Source organism: Cupressus sempervirens, chromosome 9 (assembly GCF_028749045.1).
Source record: "Cupressus sempervirens isolate cs-2001-9-10 chromosome 9, ASM2874904v1, whole genome shotgun sequence".
Lineage (NCBI taxonomy): Eukaryota > Viridiplantae > Streptophyta > Pinopsida > Cupressales > Cupressaceae > Cupressus > Cupressus sempervirens.
Window position 1 is genome coordinate 649,016,291 of NC_143126.1, and position 17,217 is coordinate 649,033,507.

General features: G+C 34.3%; 1 protein-coding gene across 1 annotated transcript; it reads right to left on the reverse strand.

Annotated features, from left to right (window-relative positions):
* Positions 1 to 967: 967 nt before the first annotated feature.
* On the reverse strand, positions 968 to 2,592 carry LOC149540411 (major strawberry allergen Fra a 1.08-like). Its single transcript, XM_089801514.1, has 2 exons — positions 2,280 to 2,592; positions 968 to 1,719 (listed from the first exon to the last, which is right to left on the reverse strand). Exons 1-2 carry the CDS (start codon positions 2,461 to 2,463, stop codon positions 1,418 to 1,420), a joined length of 486 nt encoding a protein of 161 aa, XP_089657640.1. The 5' UTR covers positions 2,464 to 2,592; the 3' UTR covers positions 968 to 1,417.
* Between the last annotated feature and the right edge of the window lie 14,625 nt (positions 2,593 to 17,217).

Genomic DNA, 17,217 nt, shown 5'->3' on the forward strand with positions numbered 1-17,217 from the left:
TTAAGAACAAAAGATGAAAGTTGGTGAGAAGCTTTTTAAAAAGAAATATTTCATTTAAGTGTAAAATATATGCAGCGGGTGGGGGCCCTAGTTCGGTTGGCTAAATCTTCCCTGTTGCAAGGGGTTGGTCATGGGTTCTAGTCTCCCCCGTCCCCGTCGTACCAGTGGGCGTGTCGCGCCAGCGCTACCGGTCACGTTAAAAAGTTTACCCGGCGAATAATAATAATAATATATGCACTATGGTTTTGTGGGCTTGTCGCGCCAACGCTACCAGTCACATTAAAAAGTTTACCCGGTGAATAATAATAATAATATATGCACTGTGGTTTTTTAGAGCACATCAAAGAGACCATATCACGTGACAACATAGCCCTAGATTTGCTTTTTGATCAACGGCCATAAAACATGCTAGTTGCAGGTCCCTATGTCAACATCTGGTCTTAATGAGTATACCTGTCAAGTCACTTTCTTACTTTGGCTATTCATCATGCAGCTCAAATTTGGAAAAAAGTGATACCCCTAGATTTGCTTTTTGATCAACGGCCATAAAACATGCTAGTTGCAGGTCCTTATGTCAACATCTAGTCTTAATGAGTATACCTGTCAAGTTATCACTTTCTCACTTTAAGTATAAAAGTATACAACTCTATCATGCAAAAAAGTGATGTCCAGTGATTCAAAATGATCTAATGGCTTAGATGAAATTAAAATTCTTCATTATGTGTTGTACTCATGGAGAATTACAATTTCCCAGGTGGGCATTTTGCTAACAAAGTTTTGCGAGCATTTAGTCAAATAGATATGATCCACCACTTTCCATGTGTCACTTTCTCACTTTAGTTAAAAACTTCACAACTTTAATCTAGAAAAAAAAAAAGAATTGTTGATCTAATACTTGATCAACAGTAGGGAAAGAAAACCTTTCTTTACTGCACCCCTTGCTCAAAACAAATCAAAACCTGCCATCTGGAAAATATTCTGACAGCATCCTATTAGCAATCCAACCCACCATGAGACACATGTCGAAAGCTTACATTCTTGCTTTTCTCTTACACATTTTGTTTCCATTTTGCATAGTTCATGCTGATATGAGTTATACCTAGTATATTAGGTTGCTTACAATAAAAACCCATGTCTAGGATTGCTTCACTGAGTTGGTCTGCAATAGTTACAAACTTGTAAAAGTTTACATCTTAATTGCCCTTGGAGTTTCAAGGATATAACACAACCTTTTGTGAATAATCAGCTTGTGTGGAATTACCTACTGACATGGTTATGACTTGTTAGTAGCCTCTTGAGCTATGCATCTAGTCATACAAAATTATGACAATATCATTGGATATTATCACAAAGGCAAGAAAGAGATATGAGATGGAGTCATTATGACACAGAGACACGCTTAATGGATCTTGAGAGTTTATAAGTATAAAGAGGGATTGGCAATGATATATCCCTCAAACAGTCTGAACAAGCCTGTGCAGTTGGCCTTGAACTCCTCAAGTTTGGCTTCATCAAGGGCAGCACCAGGGAGGCTTTCATAATTCACTGTAAAACTCACAATGGATCCACCCCCTTCTTTGTGGCTGAATTTCAATTCATGGTTTACTGAAGCCAATTTTGTCCCCAACATTCCTCCTTCCACATGGCTGTAACTGTAAACCAAGTTCTCCTCATCAACTTGGTCCACTCTCTCTTTCACATAGCTAAAGTCCTTGTGGGCTGTAATAACAATTTCACATAGCATTAACCACAAATATCTCTAGGCTTCTCTATTTTTGTACATGGATCCAAATCTTTAAAAAAATCCATTTTTATCTTTAACAGTTAAAACATAGCTCTACAAGTTATTATGAAGTCATATGACAATATCTTTTCTTCTCTCCCTGACATGCAAGAGAAGGTACCAAAGGGTAGAAGATAAACAGCCCACACGTTGTCTTTATATGATAAAGACTTAATTGTTCATAGAATGTAATCCAATCTTATACAATCAGTCTTCTTTCTTGTATTAAAAAAACATGTGGGCAGTTTATTTCCGCCCTCTGCTACTTTCTCTAGCATAATACCAGAGAAGAAAGGATCTTTAGATATTGTCTAATACATTAGAACGATGTGTAAAGGTTTATTTTGTAAAAGATAAACATGGGTTTTAGAGAAGTTTAGATCTTCACATGATCTAATTCTAAAATAACAACAAATTTTCATATAATCTAATCTAAAACTAACAGCGATAATCATTATAGATTGTGGAAATCTGATAACATTAAACAAAGACTTACCTGGAGTTAAGTCGATTCGGCGAATGGTTCCCACGCCTCCATCTCCTTGAAGAACTGTGACAGCTGCTATGATCCCTGGGGCTTGCTTTGGCAACAAGTTGTGGGAGTCCTTCACAGTTGCATTCCACAACCTTTTTGGCTCCACTGAAGACTCAATTTCCATACTAAACCTTCTTGTCCCCATTGTTTTTGCAGCTTTTCTTCCCCTTGGGAATTCTATGATTGTATGGTGTAGATTGTGGTGTGGATTCTCCTTATAGAGTTAATTCAAGGTACTTCTCTTTCCTATGAATGACTATTTTGGATTCAAGGCAACACAGGAAAGCTGAAAGAGTCCTATTGGTATTTGCTTACTTGTTTAATCACCGACTTAGCTTTAGATGGCGGACTTTCTTGCAAACGTACATTGAAAGGAGATAAAGAATACAAAATATTAGTCAATGATTTGATTTTTTTTGCTTGGTTTGGTTGTACTTTTCTTAGTCTTTTCGAAGCTTCCTGACCCATCTCTGGTTGAAAATCATATTTTAAATGCCTGGAAAAAGCAATTGGGTGTTTGTATTGAAATTCATACGAGGCAAGTAGATGATTGTATTGAAATTCAGATTAGGTTGAGTCCGGGCAGCATTCATTCATTTTATTTTATTGATTTCAAAGTAACCAAATTTCTTATTGTTTATGTTTTTAAAATTTTAATGTATAAATTTATATTAGGTATCTTTATATTGGGTAATAAAGTTCACAGTTATGATACAAGTATTTATCGATAATGTATCATTATATTGCTTAACAAACCTTACATTATGATGCAAGCATTTGTCTATATTCATCAATCAATAATAAATAGTTGACCAAATTTTCTAATATTTATTTAATTGTTTTATTTTAAAATATACAAAAATGATTTATCTATTATTACATTGACTATTAATATTCCTCCATTTGTCTATATCTATTAGATTTTTTAAGTAATTTTTATTTCAATATAATAGTGTCACTGTTGCATAATAATATCAAACTTTATCTTATTTCTTTTGACAATGCAATGGTTTTCAAAGTCATTTGATTTTTGATAAAAGAATATAATTTAAAAAATACACAACATTATAAATATCAAACATACAATAAAGTCACATGTGTCCTATTAATATAACGATGAGATAATACTTTCTTGTACAATATATAGTAATATTTAATATAATTTATGTATATTAAAAACAAATTATATATATAATAATAATAAATTAATAATATATGTATTAAAGTATAGGCTAATACTACCATCTAGAGACATTTTCCATTTGAGCACAAGAGTGATGTTATCATCTAGAGATAAGACATAGACGAAAGCAAGATACTAGCTATAAATTATGCAGTGCCTGTAAAGTTGTAAGCAATCAAACCAATATGAATTTCCTAACCCTTCTTGAAAGTCGACAAAATATTATATACCAGAACTTATTACATTTGATAGTTGAGAGATGTTTTGTTGTGAATTTCGTCTAATTGTTAGTAAGTCTATAATGGAAATCTACACGAATGGGAAAGGTTTCTCCTATTATACTCTGTATCCTTGAAATGAGGGAACAATTCTACATTGTGCAATGCATTATACATCCTCATGTCATAGCCATCTCCATCTTCATCAACAATTCTATCTGTGTGCAAATGAAAATTCATAGAATCTAGAGTTATATTATCTACATTTAAACCGGGCCAATTAAGATGTTTGATAATAGGATGTGCACTGCATAGGCCACTGGGATGTGTTTCTTCCTATTTGAGATCAGGTTGCACATTTGACACATCTCCATTCATCTAACTCCATATTGAGATCAAAATTTCTGATGCCAAGGAAGGCACATGTAACTTTTTTTTAACTTTGTTTCTCCTCCCTGTACATTGACATCAATAAGACTTTCTAACAACATTTCCCATTTAACACTATGTTTGGGAGGCAAATCTACGTCTTTGTCTTTAAATTTATCACCAATGACATCATTTCTTGCACTTGTACACTACTTCTAGACTATCTACCTCTTACTCTTCTTCTCCTTCCTCTTGTATTTCCACAATGTGCACTCAATTTAGCCCTTTCCACATCCTCATCATCACTTTCATTTTCATCTCCTTCTTGTGCTTTGCTCCTCCTACTACCATTATTTTCATCCATAGTAGCAACATCTAAACCTCCCATGTCTAGAACTTTCACAGGAATCTCAACACCACCCTCCCTCATTATTGGTGTGCATGCAACTTTACCAGTTTTCTCTTTTCTATCAACGAAAAGGAAAAATAATTTTGCTCTACCATATGTAACTAACAAAATGGATGCTTATATCTCAATGTTGATTGATAATGTAAATCATGTTGCAGTATGTAATATGACAACCTATTGAATTTTTGGGAATAGGGCCAATTATATAACTATGTCAAGTATATATTTTGAGGCTTGTAGGGAAATATTTGGTTGGATTACATGGTTGTGGGCCTTACTCCATGTGACTTGGATATCTTATGACATTCCATATACATATTGTAAAATTTTATCTTTCCTTGTCTCATGATCTAATTGGTTATGTGATAAGCTATTGACATCTTTCGGAAGAATGAGATAGTTTATCTTTGTTAAGTATATTCTCAAAGGTTGATGTGATGTATTTGGTTGGGTTAGATGGTTTTTCGATTTACTCGACATCATTTGAATAGGTTATGGAACATCCTCTATTATTCTTCGAGTGGAGAAAAGTCACAATAGCTATCTTCAAAAAAGGTAGTGTCACAATTGGTCTATTTCATAATGTAATATATATAGTGTGATTGCCTATCAAAGTTTCTAAGAATTGGAGACAATTATATAACTCGATCATATATATACTATGAGATTTGTAGAGATAATGTGGTTGGGTTATGTATGGTTGTTAGCCTTACTCCATGTGGCTTGGATATGTTATTGCATACCCTCTACATATTGTAATATTTTGTCTTTCCTTGTAAATCATGATTTGATTGGCTATGTCATATCTCTTCTGGCTTCTTAGTGTTTTATTTATGTCTAATAATTAGCTACTATTTTCAAGATATGCTTGTTTTAGTGTAAAATGATGTGCAAGGTTGCAATTTCTACTTAAGACATTATAAATGGAGTGGTTAATGATATGCATATTGAGCAATCTGTTTGCTTCTTCCAACTAAAAAAATTTCAAGCTATTGATATCATATATTGAGATATAAGCATGGGTTTAAATTTTGGGTGTTTTATATATAATTGCTCTCTCTTGATTCAAATTCTTATAAATTTCTCTAGTTTGCAACTTTGGGAATATATGTTTGGATTTTCTTTTTGGGTTTTGGTTTGAGTTAAGCACCTACATTGTACTAGGAAATGACGCTTTATCATACTATTGTATAAGTGTCTTAGGTTCTTAGGTTTTGCATCAAGAGCTACAACTAGAGGGTTTCTTTAGCCAATTCTTTCCCACCAGTATACTTCCCTACACTGGTTACAATATATACCCTCTTTTAATAATTAATCAAATAAGTATAAAAATATTAATTATGTGTAAATTAAATATATTTCAATAATTAATACATGTATTATTCATGATCATTGAGAATAAAAATACAATAATAATTATTAATAATTTAATTTTTTTATCATTAATAAAAGATTTTATATTAATATTTAGAAAAAAGGATTATATTTCATGCTTCATGAGGCTACCATATCCCCCTTGACCATATTCTTACCCATCCATCCATACCTGAGCTCTTCTACCAACATCTACTTACATATGCAATATTATCCATTATGATATTACAAAATCACCACCAACATACAAAAAGTGGTTAGCAACACAAACCCAAAAACTATCCACATTCAAAAAGTTGTTAGCAACACAATCCCAAAAATTACTCACATTGTCCCGCACAAACAAAAGCTAATTCCAAACATTTCTACCAATTTCGGCTCTATGCAATTCTCTTGCCAAATACAAGGGTTGGGCAATTTCCAAAAAAAGAAAAGAAATGTCCAAGTTTGGCCTTGAACGCTATTTCTTACCAAATACTCTTCTCAAAGATCAAGTTTGGTGCTTCCTATCATAACTCCCCATCTAATTTGAATACATTCTCCAACCAATTCACATAGATCACACCCTTGAAGGAAAGGATCTTCTCGTCCATGGACAAAGAAAAGTTAGCCTCCATTTCACTATAATTGCACTCAACTCTCCTCTATTCCTCAATTTTTGTGGTTTGAAAAGTACAACAAAGGGAAAATATTTCAACCAAACAGAGCCTTGGGAAACATCTAGACTCATAATTAGTGGCAACAACTATCCAACCATGATTTTTTTGGGACAAAGCTACCCTCCTGGTGATCCACTCACATGTATAGTAGTCATATAGAAAACACTATTGGAAATATAAGAGTAACTAAGAGGGGACAGATGAATCGGTTACTACAAAAATAAATCCCAAATCCCTTAGATCATGTCAGCACAAAATGTATACAGATAACTAAATACTATAGAAGCTCGATAAACACACAAAATGTTGTAACTCAGTAATAATTGGGTTAGCTTGGTAAATGATTAACATGTAAACCTTTAGATGCTATCTGTGATTACCAATACTTTAATTTAGTTGAAAACACATAAAAGAAAATAACATGAGCACATTTGACACCAAGATTTAACGTGGAAACCCAATTTGGTAAAAACCACCAATTGCAACTAGTTACTATTTTCATTTTTCTAAAGTGAGCCCTATTCAGAGCCAACCCTGTTAAAGGTTACAAAATACACTGTTAAGATCATGGGTGTTGCACACATTGCATAATGCTGTTATATTGTATTATTTTATTTTATTATGTAATGTTGCACTTAGATGGACGTGCAATGCGTAAAGATTTCCATGGGATATACTTGATGAGTTGTATTGTAACATTGTGTTAATATTTTATGTAGTTATTTAATATTGGGGAAAAGAAATTAAATTTCCAATATTAAATGTGGGGTTAGTGGGTTAGGTAACACATGGTTTCTTGATACTTTTCCATCTTCATTTAGCTTATTTCTAAATAGCCACTTTGTACCAATTACATTTTTATCCTTGGGTCTAGGAACAAGAATCCAAGTTTTATTCTTTTCTATTTTTTCTATTTCTTCATTCATTGCTTCAATCCAACTTTCATTTTCTAGAGCATCCTTAACACTTCTAGGTTCAAATTCAACAAGTAAACATGTACCTTTTAATTTGCTTCTTGTCATTGTTCCATCAGATTTGTCTTCAATGATATGATCAGGTGCATGATGTCTTCTGACATATCTTGCTAACATAGGCTCCTTGGTCTTTGAACGAGTTCCAACATCTTATTGAATTTTTGTTTCAAGCTTGGTTCCTTCTGTTTGTGACTCGGGTTCATCAGGCTTGGTTTGAACTAGCTCGGTAGCCTTTGATTGTGACTTGGGCCCTTGTAGCTCGGGTTGCACTATTTGCAACTTGGTAACTATTGGAGTTTCTGGGGACTCAGGAGATGAAGCTTCTTTTCTCTCAGATAGATTTGGAAAAGTATCAGGTTCATAGTAAACAAATCTTTTGTAATCTTTAAGTTCCTTGTTGCTTTCTTCTTCACTCTTTTCTGCAAATTCATCAATTTTGACATGTGCACTATCTATAATTTTGTGAGTAGAAAAATTCAAACATCTGTATGCTTTACTTCTATAAGAGTATCCTAGAAATATGCCTTTATCACCTTTTACATCAAAATTTTCTTTTCTAGATTCTTTCAATATGTAACATTTACTTCCAAATACTTTTAAGTAACTTACATTAGGTTTGTAGCCATACCATACTTGATAAGTTGTTTTATTTGAATCTGTCTTCAACTGAACTCTGTTCAAGGTATGAACTACAGTGCTGATAGCTTCCTTCCAGTATTTGAGAGCAACATTCTTTTCAATCATCAGTGTTCTTGTACAGTCCATGATAGATCTGTTTCTTCTTTTAGCTATACCATTCTACTGCGGCGTGCCAGGGGCTAATACTTGTATTTTGATTCCTCTTTCAATGTAGAAATTATTGAATTCATGGGAGATGAATTCACCACCTCTGTTTGATCTTAAGCATTTCAACTTCTTTCTAGTTTCTTTTTCTACTCTTGCTAGATACCACTTGAGTTTTTGAAAGGCTTCTAATTTTTCTTTTAGGTACATTACTGTCATCATTCTAGAATATTCATCAACAAAAAGAATGAATTTTTTTTCTCCACTATAACTTTCTATTCCAATAGGTCCACATAAATTTGAATGAACAATTTCCAAGATTTCTTTTGATTGATAGTCTTTTCTTTTGAAGCTAGTTTTTTCCATCTTACCAATTTGGCAATTCTTGCATAGACCCATGTTAGGCTTCTTCAAAATAGGAATACCTCTTACTCTCTTTGTTTTTTTATCTTAACCAGATTATCAAAATTCACATGACATAGCCTTTTATGCCATAATCAGCTTTCCTCTACTTGAGCAATAAAACATGAACAATCACTGAGATCAAGATAAAATAGATTACCTTTTGTTTGCTTGCCAGATCTAACCTTATTTTCTTTCCCATCCAATAGTTTGGTCTATCCATTCATGAATTCTACCTTGAATCCAATGTTATTCAGTTATGCCACACTCAATAGATTATGCTTTAGTCCTTCAACCCAATAAGCATTGTCACATACAAGTTCTTTAGTCAACAAGATACAACATTTTCCTTTTATGTTACAAGGTTTGTTGTTTCCAAATCTTACACCACCTCCATCATAATATTCCATATGCTCAAATTTTGTTTTGTCTCCATTCATATGATGGGAGCAACCACCGTCAATGATCCATATATCATTTTTGCTAACATGAGATATAAGTGCCATCTTATCTCCATCATCATCATATTCATCTTTCACAGCTATATATACCATTTCATCTTCACTGTTATCAGAATCTTTAGCTATAAAACAAGATTCTTACCTTTGTCCTTGTAGTTCTTAGAGTCCTTCTTGACTTTATGCTTATTGTTTTTCTTCTCATCCTTGATTTCCTTAATTGGACACTTAGCAGCAATGTGACCAATTTCTTCACAAAAAAAAAAAAATCAGAGGAACTTTACCTTTGTACTTTCCTCTTCCTTTGGACTACTTCCTTGTAAGCAGGGCTTCAAAAAATTCAAGATCACTGTCTAAACTTTCTTCTGATGATCCATCTTCTTCACTTCCTGATTGATTGGACTTTGATTTCTTACTCTTTTCTTTGAGTGAGAGTTTTGCTTTAAATATAGATTCAATATTCTTTGAAGTAGGAACATAGTTATCATAATTGTTTAATTCAAAAGCTGTTAATCTTCCAACTAGACCATCCAAGCCTATTTTATTATTTCCATCACATATCATTTCTTGAATAGAAAATTTTCTAATTGCATAAATAGAAAGAAGAGCTCTAAGCACTTTACTTACAATAATTTCCTCCTTAATGTCTCCTCCAGATGCTTTGATTTCACTTACACTAGCCTTGATCCTTTCCACATATTTTTCAATGTTTTCATCTTCTCTCATTCTGATTTGATCAAATTCTCCTCTAAGGCTTTTTGCTTTGGCTCTTATTACATTTTCATCTCCTCCATAGATATCTTTCAGTTTGTTCCACATTTCAAAAGTAGTTTTTCAATATTTTACCTCATCAAATTCAACATAACTAAGAGCAAATGCAATGTCAATCATCATGATATTATGATTCTTCTTTTCAACAATATCTTCAACTGATAATGCTCCAGTGGGAGTTTTGTATTCAGTATCTAGTTACAACCTGAATCATTAATAGTAGCTAGATGCAATCTCATAAGTCCTTTCTATGCTGCAAAATTATCTTTTTTCAGCTTGATAATCTCTCTTTTGTGAGACATCCTGATCTTTAGCTTAGGTCCTTGAAACCTTCTCTGCAAGCATCAAAAGCTCTCATACCAATTGTTGAAAATACAAGAGGAGTAATTGAGAGGGGAGGGGTGAATCAGTTATTAGAAAAATAAATCCTAGATCCTTTAGATGTCAATGCAAAATGTAAATAGATAACTGAATACTATAGAAGCTCAGTAAACACACAGAATGTTGTAACTTAGTAATAACTGGATTAGTTCGGTAAATGATTGACATATAAAACTTTAGATATTATCTGTGATTACCAATACATTAATTGAGTTGCAAACACATAAAAGAAAATAGCATGAACACATTTGACACCAAGATTTAACGTGGAAACCCAATTTGGAAAAAACCACCAATTGCAATTAGTTATTATTTTCACTCTTCTGAAGTGAACCCTCATAGGAGCCAATCCTATTAAAGGTTACAAAAGACATTATTAGGTGTGACCATTGTTAGAGGATTTAATTACCCTGTTAGGAGTGGCTTTGTTAGAGGTCTTGAGAACAATTCAATGGAATTGCCACCTTGTTAGAGGATTTGCAAATAGTTGTTAAGCCAACTCTGTTAGGAGATTTAAATCACTGTTACAATGGTTAGAGAGTAACAATGAGATGACTTGATTTGAATGCAACTAAACTGCTGATTTCAAATCTTTGTTCTAACTTATACTTGATCCTTCCTGATCGAATATAGCTTTGCTGCCCCATAAGGATATTCTTCTTATCCTTCAAATTTGTTTCCTCTTTTCATCATCAAATCTTCAATAACATCTTCATAACTACCACACTTTGAAATCACAACTTGACCTTATACATATATCTTCCACTTTGTCAAGTCGGCTCAAATACAACTTAGAATAATCAATATTCATCACCTTAGTCGGCTAGAGTCAATAGATAAATTAATTAAGCTTAATATATCAACATAAGAAAGTCCTTCGTTAGCCGACCCAACTCTGTAGAAATCGACTCAAAAATAATTTCCTTTATTAACCAATAGAAGCTCAGTTAACACTGCAAACTTGCGAAAATCCTTTGGCAACTGAGTGAGCTCGGTTAGCACTGGTTCCATCCAACTTTCCTTTGTTACCCAAGTGAGCTCGGTTAACACTTGCTTTCTGCAACTTTTCCTTTGATGCCTAAGTGAACTTGGTAGATACTACCTTTTGAATTAGGCAAACACAAGAATGCTCAGTACACATTGAGAACTATCTTCACTACCCGAGTGAACTCAGCATATATTGATTGATAATGATATGACATTTGTGTAACATCAAAGACAACACACAATTAATCAATTGTATCCAACAAATACACACATACATGGAAAATGTGATGGTCATCAAATGCCTCTATGACCTAGGTTCTAACGCAACTATGATTAAAGTGACAGGTGAAATGTAGCTATTATCAACTAGTAAATTTAAGGAATTCATGACATGGAGGTTTGGTGGGAAATATTGCTAGAAAAATTGACATCTTACATCTTAGACACTTGTAGCTATGGTTGATCTGTCATGTCCCCTTTTCAAATAATTAAAAATAATAATCTTTGCTAAGGCAGGCAGGCCCAAAAAGGTGAAGTTTCAGCAAAAGGGGCTAATCTTTGGAAACCAATGGACTAATAAATGAAATTTATTATTAAAATATATTTTTTTAACCCCTCTTAGACATGAGTTAGAGTTATGCCCTCTTTTAAGGGATTTGGAGGCATTTTGGGCTCATTGCAAAATTTGATTTTTGCTCATTGCTTTGTTGTTCTTTAGAGGCTGCCAAACCTATGGAGAAGGAGACCTAAGGATGAGAGTTTGTAAATTTTTAGGAAGGCTAAGGATGTGAGTTTAAAGCCATTCCATGTGCAAGCTCATGTAGAGTTTTCCCTTGTGCTGAACAGTGCAAATTTGTGAATTTTCGGATGTGTTTTTTGTAAGAGTATGGTGTTTCCAGTTGAGTGTTTCTTATCAGTTTGGGTTGCTAATGTATTTTAGACATTTATATGTTAAAATAGAGCTGAATATATGTATTTGGTCATGGTTATACTTCTATGATAGATTATTAGTGTTTTTGTGGTGTTTTCGGGCTATTTTATGATAGTTTGGGGAGCCCGATGAGCATTGTTTTTGTCCTCCGTTTGGGAGTTGTTGTGTAAATGCTATAAAGATTTAAAAATGTCATTTTGTAGGCTATTATGCTAATAATTTTTTTGTAAAAACATCCACTTTCATATTTATTAATAATATGTGAAGCTGTGAAGTTTTTGGCACTATTTCGGGCATACCCGATTTGGGTTTTATTGAGAAATTAGTGGATTTTTGAAATATTGATTGTTCTAATTTTTAAAACCTGATTAGAGGCTTTAAATATCATATAAAATTAGAAAGGGGATATTGCAGTGGTATTAGAGCTATGATCTTGCCAGCCTGAGGGTTTGTAGAAGTTTGCATGCAACTAAGTGAAAGAGAAAAGAGATATTTGCAATGAGAAAAGAATAAAGAAATTTTGATCAAACCTCCCAGTTGAAAGTAAAAGTACAAAATTCAAGGAAGGAAAAAGTATGGCTGATCCAGATGAGATGGAAAAGAAATTCTTCCAAGACATCCAAAATACTCAGAAGCAAACGGTGGATAGTTTGGCAGAAACTAGAGAGGCTTTGCAAATATTGATAGAAAAATTGCAAGGAGTTGCATCTATTAATGAGAAAGGGAGCACTTTAGAGAAGCCAAGAAATCTGAAACCCACACCCTCTAAATCAACAAAAACTATTTTTCTGCCTACAAATGAGCAACCAATGCCAAATCCAACCCTTAATCCTATGAAAGAGGTTACAGGTAACTTGATTGCATTAAGAGCTACTTACAATGGCTTAGATGATGACTTTCACAGTTTGATTTCTTTTAGAGAATATGTGGATATGATGAACACTTTGATACCCAAGAAAGAGTACAGAAGGGAGCATGACATAAGTGGAAGAGAGCTCAAAAATAAAATAAGCAAGTTTACAGCACCTACTTTTGATAGAACAAATAAAATTTCAACTAGAGCATGGCTACAAAATTTACAAACCTTCTTCACACTTAACCCCATGAAGGAGAGTGATGTTGTTCAATTTGCAAGTCTACACTTGGAAGATGTAGCCTATGATTGGTGGTATTATGGAATGACTACTCAAGGTCATGATCAGGTAACTACATTTGATGATTTTAGTCAATGAGTGATAGATAGATTTGACCTCAAGGATGATGAAGAGTATTTTAAAGAATTGTCAAAGTTGAAGGAAACCAAATCAGTTAATGAGTATATAGAAGAGTTTCAAAAAGTGGTTGTTATGGTACCTGATATGAGTGAAAAGAGGATTGTTTATCTTTTTCTTGATGGTTTGGAAGATTCTGTTAAGGGTTTGGTTAAGGCTTTCTCACCCTCAACCATATAGGAAGCTATCAAAACAAGCTTGCAACTTGAAACTTGCGTGCCTATGGACCAGTCACTAATCAAAAACTCCCAAATCTTTGAGAACATAAGGGGAATTTTCAGAAAAGACTTTTCTAACACTACCACCAAAAGATGTGATAAATGTGGCAAAAAAAAGGTAGATGAAAAGACTAGGAGTGAATTACGAAGGAAAAAGCTTTGTTTCACTTGTAGAGAACCATGGGTTCCAGGACACATATGTTTGGGGAAAGGCCAAGTGCACTATATTGAAATTGCTTTAGAATTTTTTTCAGATGAGCATGAAGATTTTTGTGACACTAAGGAGGAGGAAGAAGAAGAGAAAGAAAAAAAAATCAGCAAGGATGGCACTTTAGTAGCATTATCAGGAGTCCCAAGATACCATCCCTTTTCGAATCCGAGGGGTACTAGTAGGGAAAAGGTTGATAGTTCTTCTTGATAGTGGGGCAAATCACAATTTTATTGATGAGGGATTTGTCATGAAAAAAGGGCTTAAAGGAAAAGATTTTGAGGGATTCAATGTTACTGTAGCTCATGGATTCACTATGCCTTGTACACGGGTGGTGAGACAACTCAAGATGACCTTAGGAGATTATGAGTTATGTGATGACTTCTATGTTGTTGGCATTAGGGAGACAGATCTTGTATTGGGTGTTCAATGGTTGCACTCTATTGGAGGCTATTACATGAACCATCAAACTATGGAGTTTAAATTTCATTCCAATGGGAAATAAGTCTTATTAAGAGGCTTATCAAATGGAGCACCTAAAGCGGTCTCTGCAAAGAGGATGGAGAGGACTATTCGAAGAGGACAAGTAGCATTGGCAGCAGGAGTCATAATCCATTCAACAAGCTCTCCAAAGAATCAAGGTAATTTCCATTTTGAAATTCAAAATATTCTTGATAAGCATAGTATAGTTTTCAATGACTTGCCTCTAGGATTACCACCAAATAGAGGTTTTGAGCATGTTATAGAGTTAGAACAGGGTGCCAAACCAGTTATAACAACCCCATACCGCCATCCAAGAGGTTATAATGAAGAAATTGAAAAAACTATTAAGGAACTCCTGGATATGGGATTCATAAGGCCTAGCTCTAGTCCATTTGCATCATCTGTGGTACTTGTCAAGAAAAAGGATAGTACAATGAGAATGTGTATAGACTACAGGGCTCTAAATAAGAAGACCATAAAAAATAGGTATCCCATACCATGCATAGATGAACTCATTGATGAGTTACATGGTGCTATATACTTCTCAAAAATTGACTTAAGATCAGGGTACCATCAAATCTGAATGAGGAGTGAAGATGTGGAAAAGACTGCTTTCAGATGTCACTATGAGCACTTTGAATCTCTTGTTATGCCATTTGGCCTCACTAATGCACCATGAATAAGGTATTTAACCAACATCTTCAAAAATTTGTTTTGGTATTTTTTGATGATATCTTGACTTACAGTAAAACATGGGAAGAGCATCTAAAGCACATAGATACTGTTTTGAGAATCTTGGAGCAGCAATCCTTCTATGCTAAGCTATCTAAATGTGAGTTTGGTTTGACAGAGATCCTATATTTGGGACATATTATAAGTTCTAAAGGAGTACAAGTTGATCAACAAAAAATCCAGGCAATTTTGGATTGGCCTCCACCCACTAATCTTACACAGTTGAGAGGTTTCTTCAGGTTGTGTAGCTACTATAGGAGATTTGCCAAGGGATTTTCTTAGCTTGCTGCCCCCTTGATTGATTTGACAAAGAAAGGAGCTTTTGTTTGGACAGAAGAGGCACAAAAAACATTTGATAAGCTTAAGGAGGTAATGAGTTCATGCACTGTGCTTGCAATTCCAGATTTCTCTTTACCTTTTGTTGTTGAATGTGATGCTTTTGGAGAAGGTATAGGGGCTATCCTAACTCAAAGGGGACATCCAATAGCATTTGAGAGTAGAAAACTAAATCAATCTAAGAAAGGTTACTCCATCTATAATAAGGAAATGTTGGCAATCATGCATGCACTTCATAAGTTTAGACAATATTTGCTATGTGGGAGATTCATTGTAAAGACATACCATAATAGCCTTAGGTTCTTCTTGAACCAAAGAGATTTGAATGATCGTCAACAAAAATGGGTAAGAAAATTGCAAGCTTATGATTTTGATATTGAATACATGAAAGGAAAGAATAATGTGGTTGTTGATGCTCTCTCAAGAAAGCCCACTCTGTGTTCCTTAACATCTATCTCTGCTGATTGGAAAGTCTCCATAATTTCAGAGTATGCTAAAGATTCTTTTGCCACCAAGATTTTGGATAAGTTAGTGGATGATAATAGGTACAAGGTTGTTGATGAATTGATTTATTACAAGAACAAGATCTTCTTAGTGCCAGGATCAAAAACTAAGGAGAGAATATTGAGGCCCTTTCATGACACACCTTTGGTTGGTCATCAGAGATACTTCAAGACATACAGGAAAATTTGAGAGCAGTTTTCATGGAAGGGTATGAAGGAGGATGTCCTTAAACACATTCAGAAATGTATGGTATGCCAACAAAGCAAGAGTGAGCAAAATTTTCCTGCAAGGTTGTTGTAGCCACTTCTTATTCCCAAACAAAAAAGGGAAAGTATTTCCATGGACTTCATCATTGGGTTGCCTAAGGTTCAAGGTAAGGATTGAATATATGTGGTGGTAGATAGACTAACTAAGTATGCACATTTCTTTCTTATCACATCTGATTTCAAGGCATCACAAGTGGCTGAATTGTTCTTCAAAGAAATTTTTAGATTACATGGCTTGCCTAGAAACATTGTTAGTGACCGGGATAGTAGGTTCCTCAGCTCTTTTTGAAAGGAGCTCTTTCATTTGGTAGGAACTGAACTCACTCCTAGTACTAGCTATCACCCTCAAACAAATGGACAAACAGAGATAGTTAATAAATGGATAGAGGGATATTTGAGGAACTATGTTTCAAATCAACAACATGGTTGGGTGAAATGGTTGCACCTAGGGGAGTATTGTTACAATACATCTCATCACATGTCTATTGGTATGCCTCCTTTTTATGCTCTTTATGGTTATGATGCCCTTTCCTTTGTTGATCTAGTACTTTCAAATAGCAGAGTACCTGCAGCAAGTGATTTCATCAAGCAAAGCCAAGACATGATAAGGTCCCTCAAAGATAATCTACAATATGCACAGAACCAACAGAAGTTGTATGATGATAGGAAAAGGACCGAAAGATCTTTTGAGAAGGGAGATTTGGTATTTGTTAGGTTGCAGCCATATAAGCAAAGCACCTTGAAGAGGACTGGGGTAGAGAAACTCAAGCCAATGTTCTATGGGCCTTATAAGATCACCAAGAAGGTAGGAGAGGTAGCTTATGAATTGGAGCTCCCACTAAATAGCAAAATACATAATGTTTTCCATGTATCTTGCCTAAAGAAGATTCTAGGCCAGCGAACCATCACATCTACAAAATTACCACCTCTTGATGATGAAGGGAAATTAGTTTTGATACCAGAAGAGATTTTGGATACAAGA

Coding starts and splice junctions, on each gene's coding strand:
- LOC149540411 (XM_089801514.1), bottom strand. CDS start 2,463: ATGGGGACAAGAAGGTTTAGTATGGAAATTGAGTCTTCAGTGGAGCCA. Junction 1,720..2,279: donor CCGAATCGACTTAACTCCAG/GTAAGTCTTTGT, acceptor TTGTTATTACAG/CCCACAAGGACTTTAGCTAT.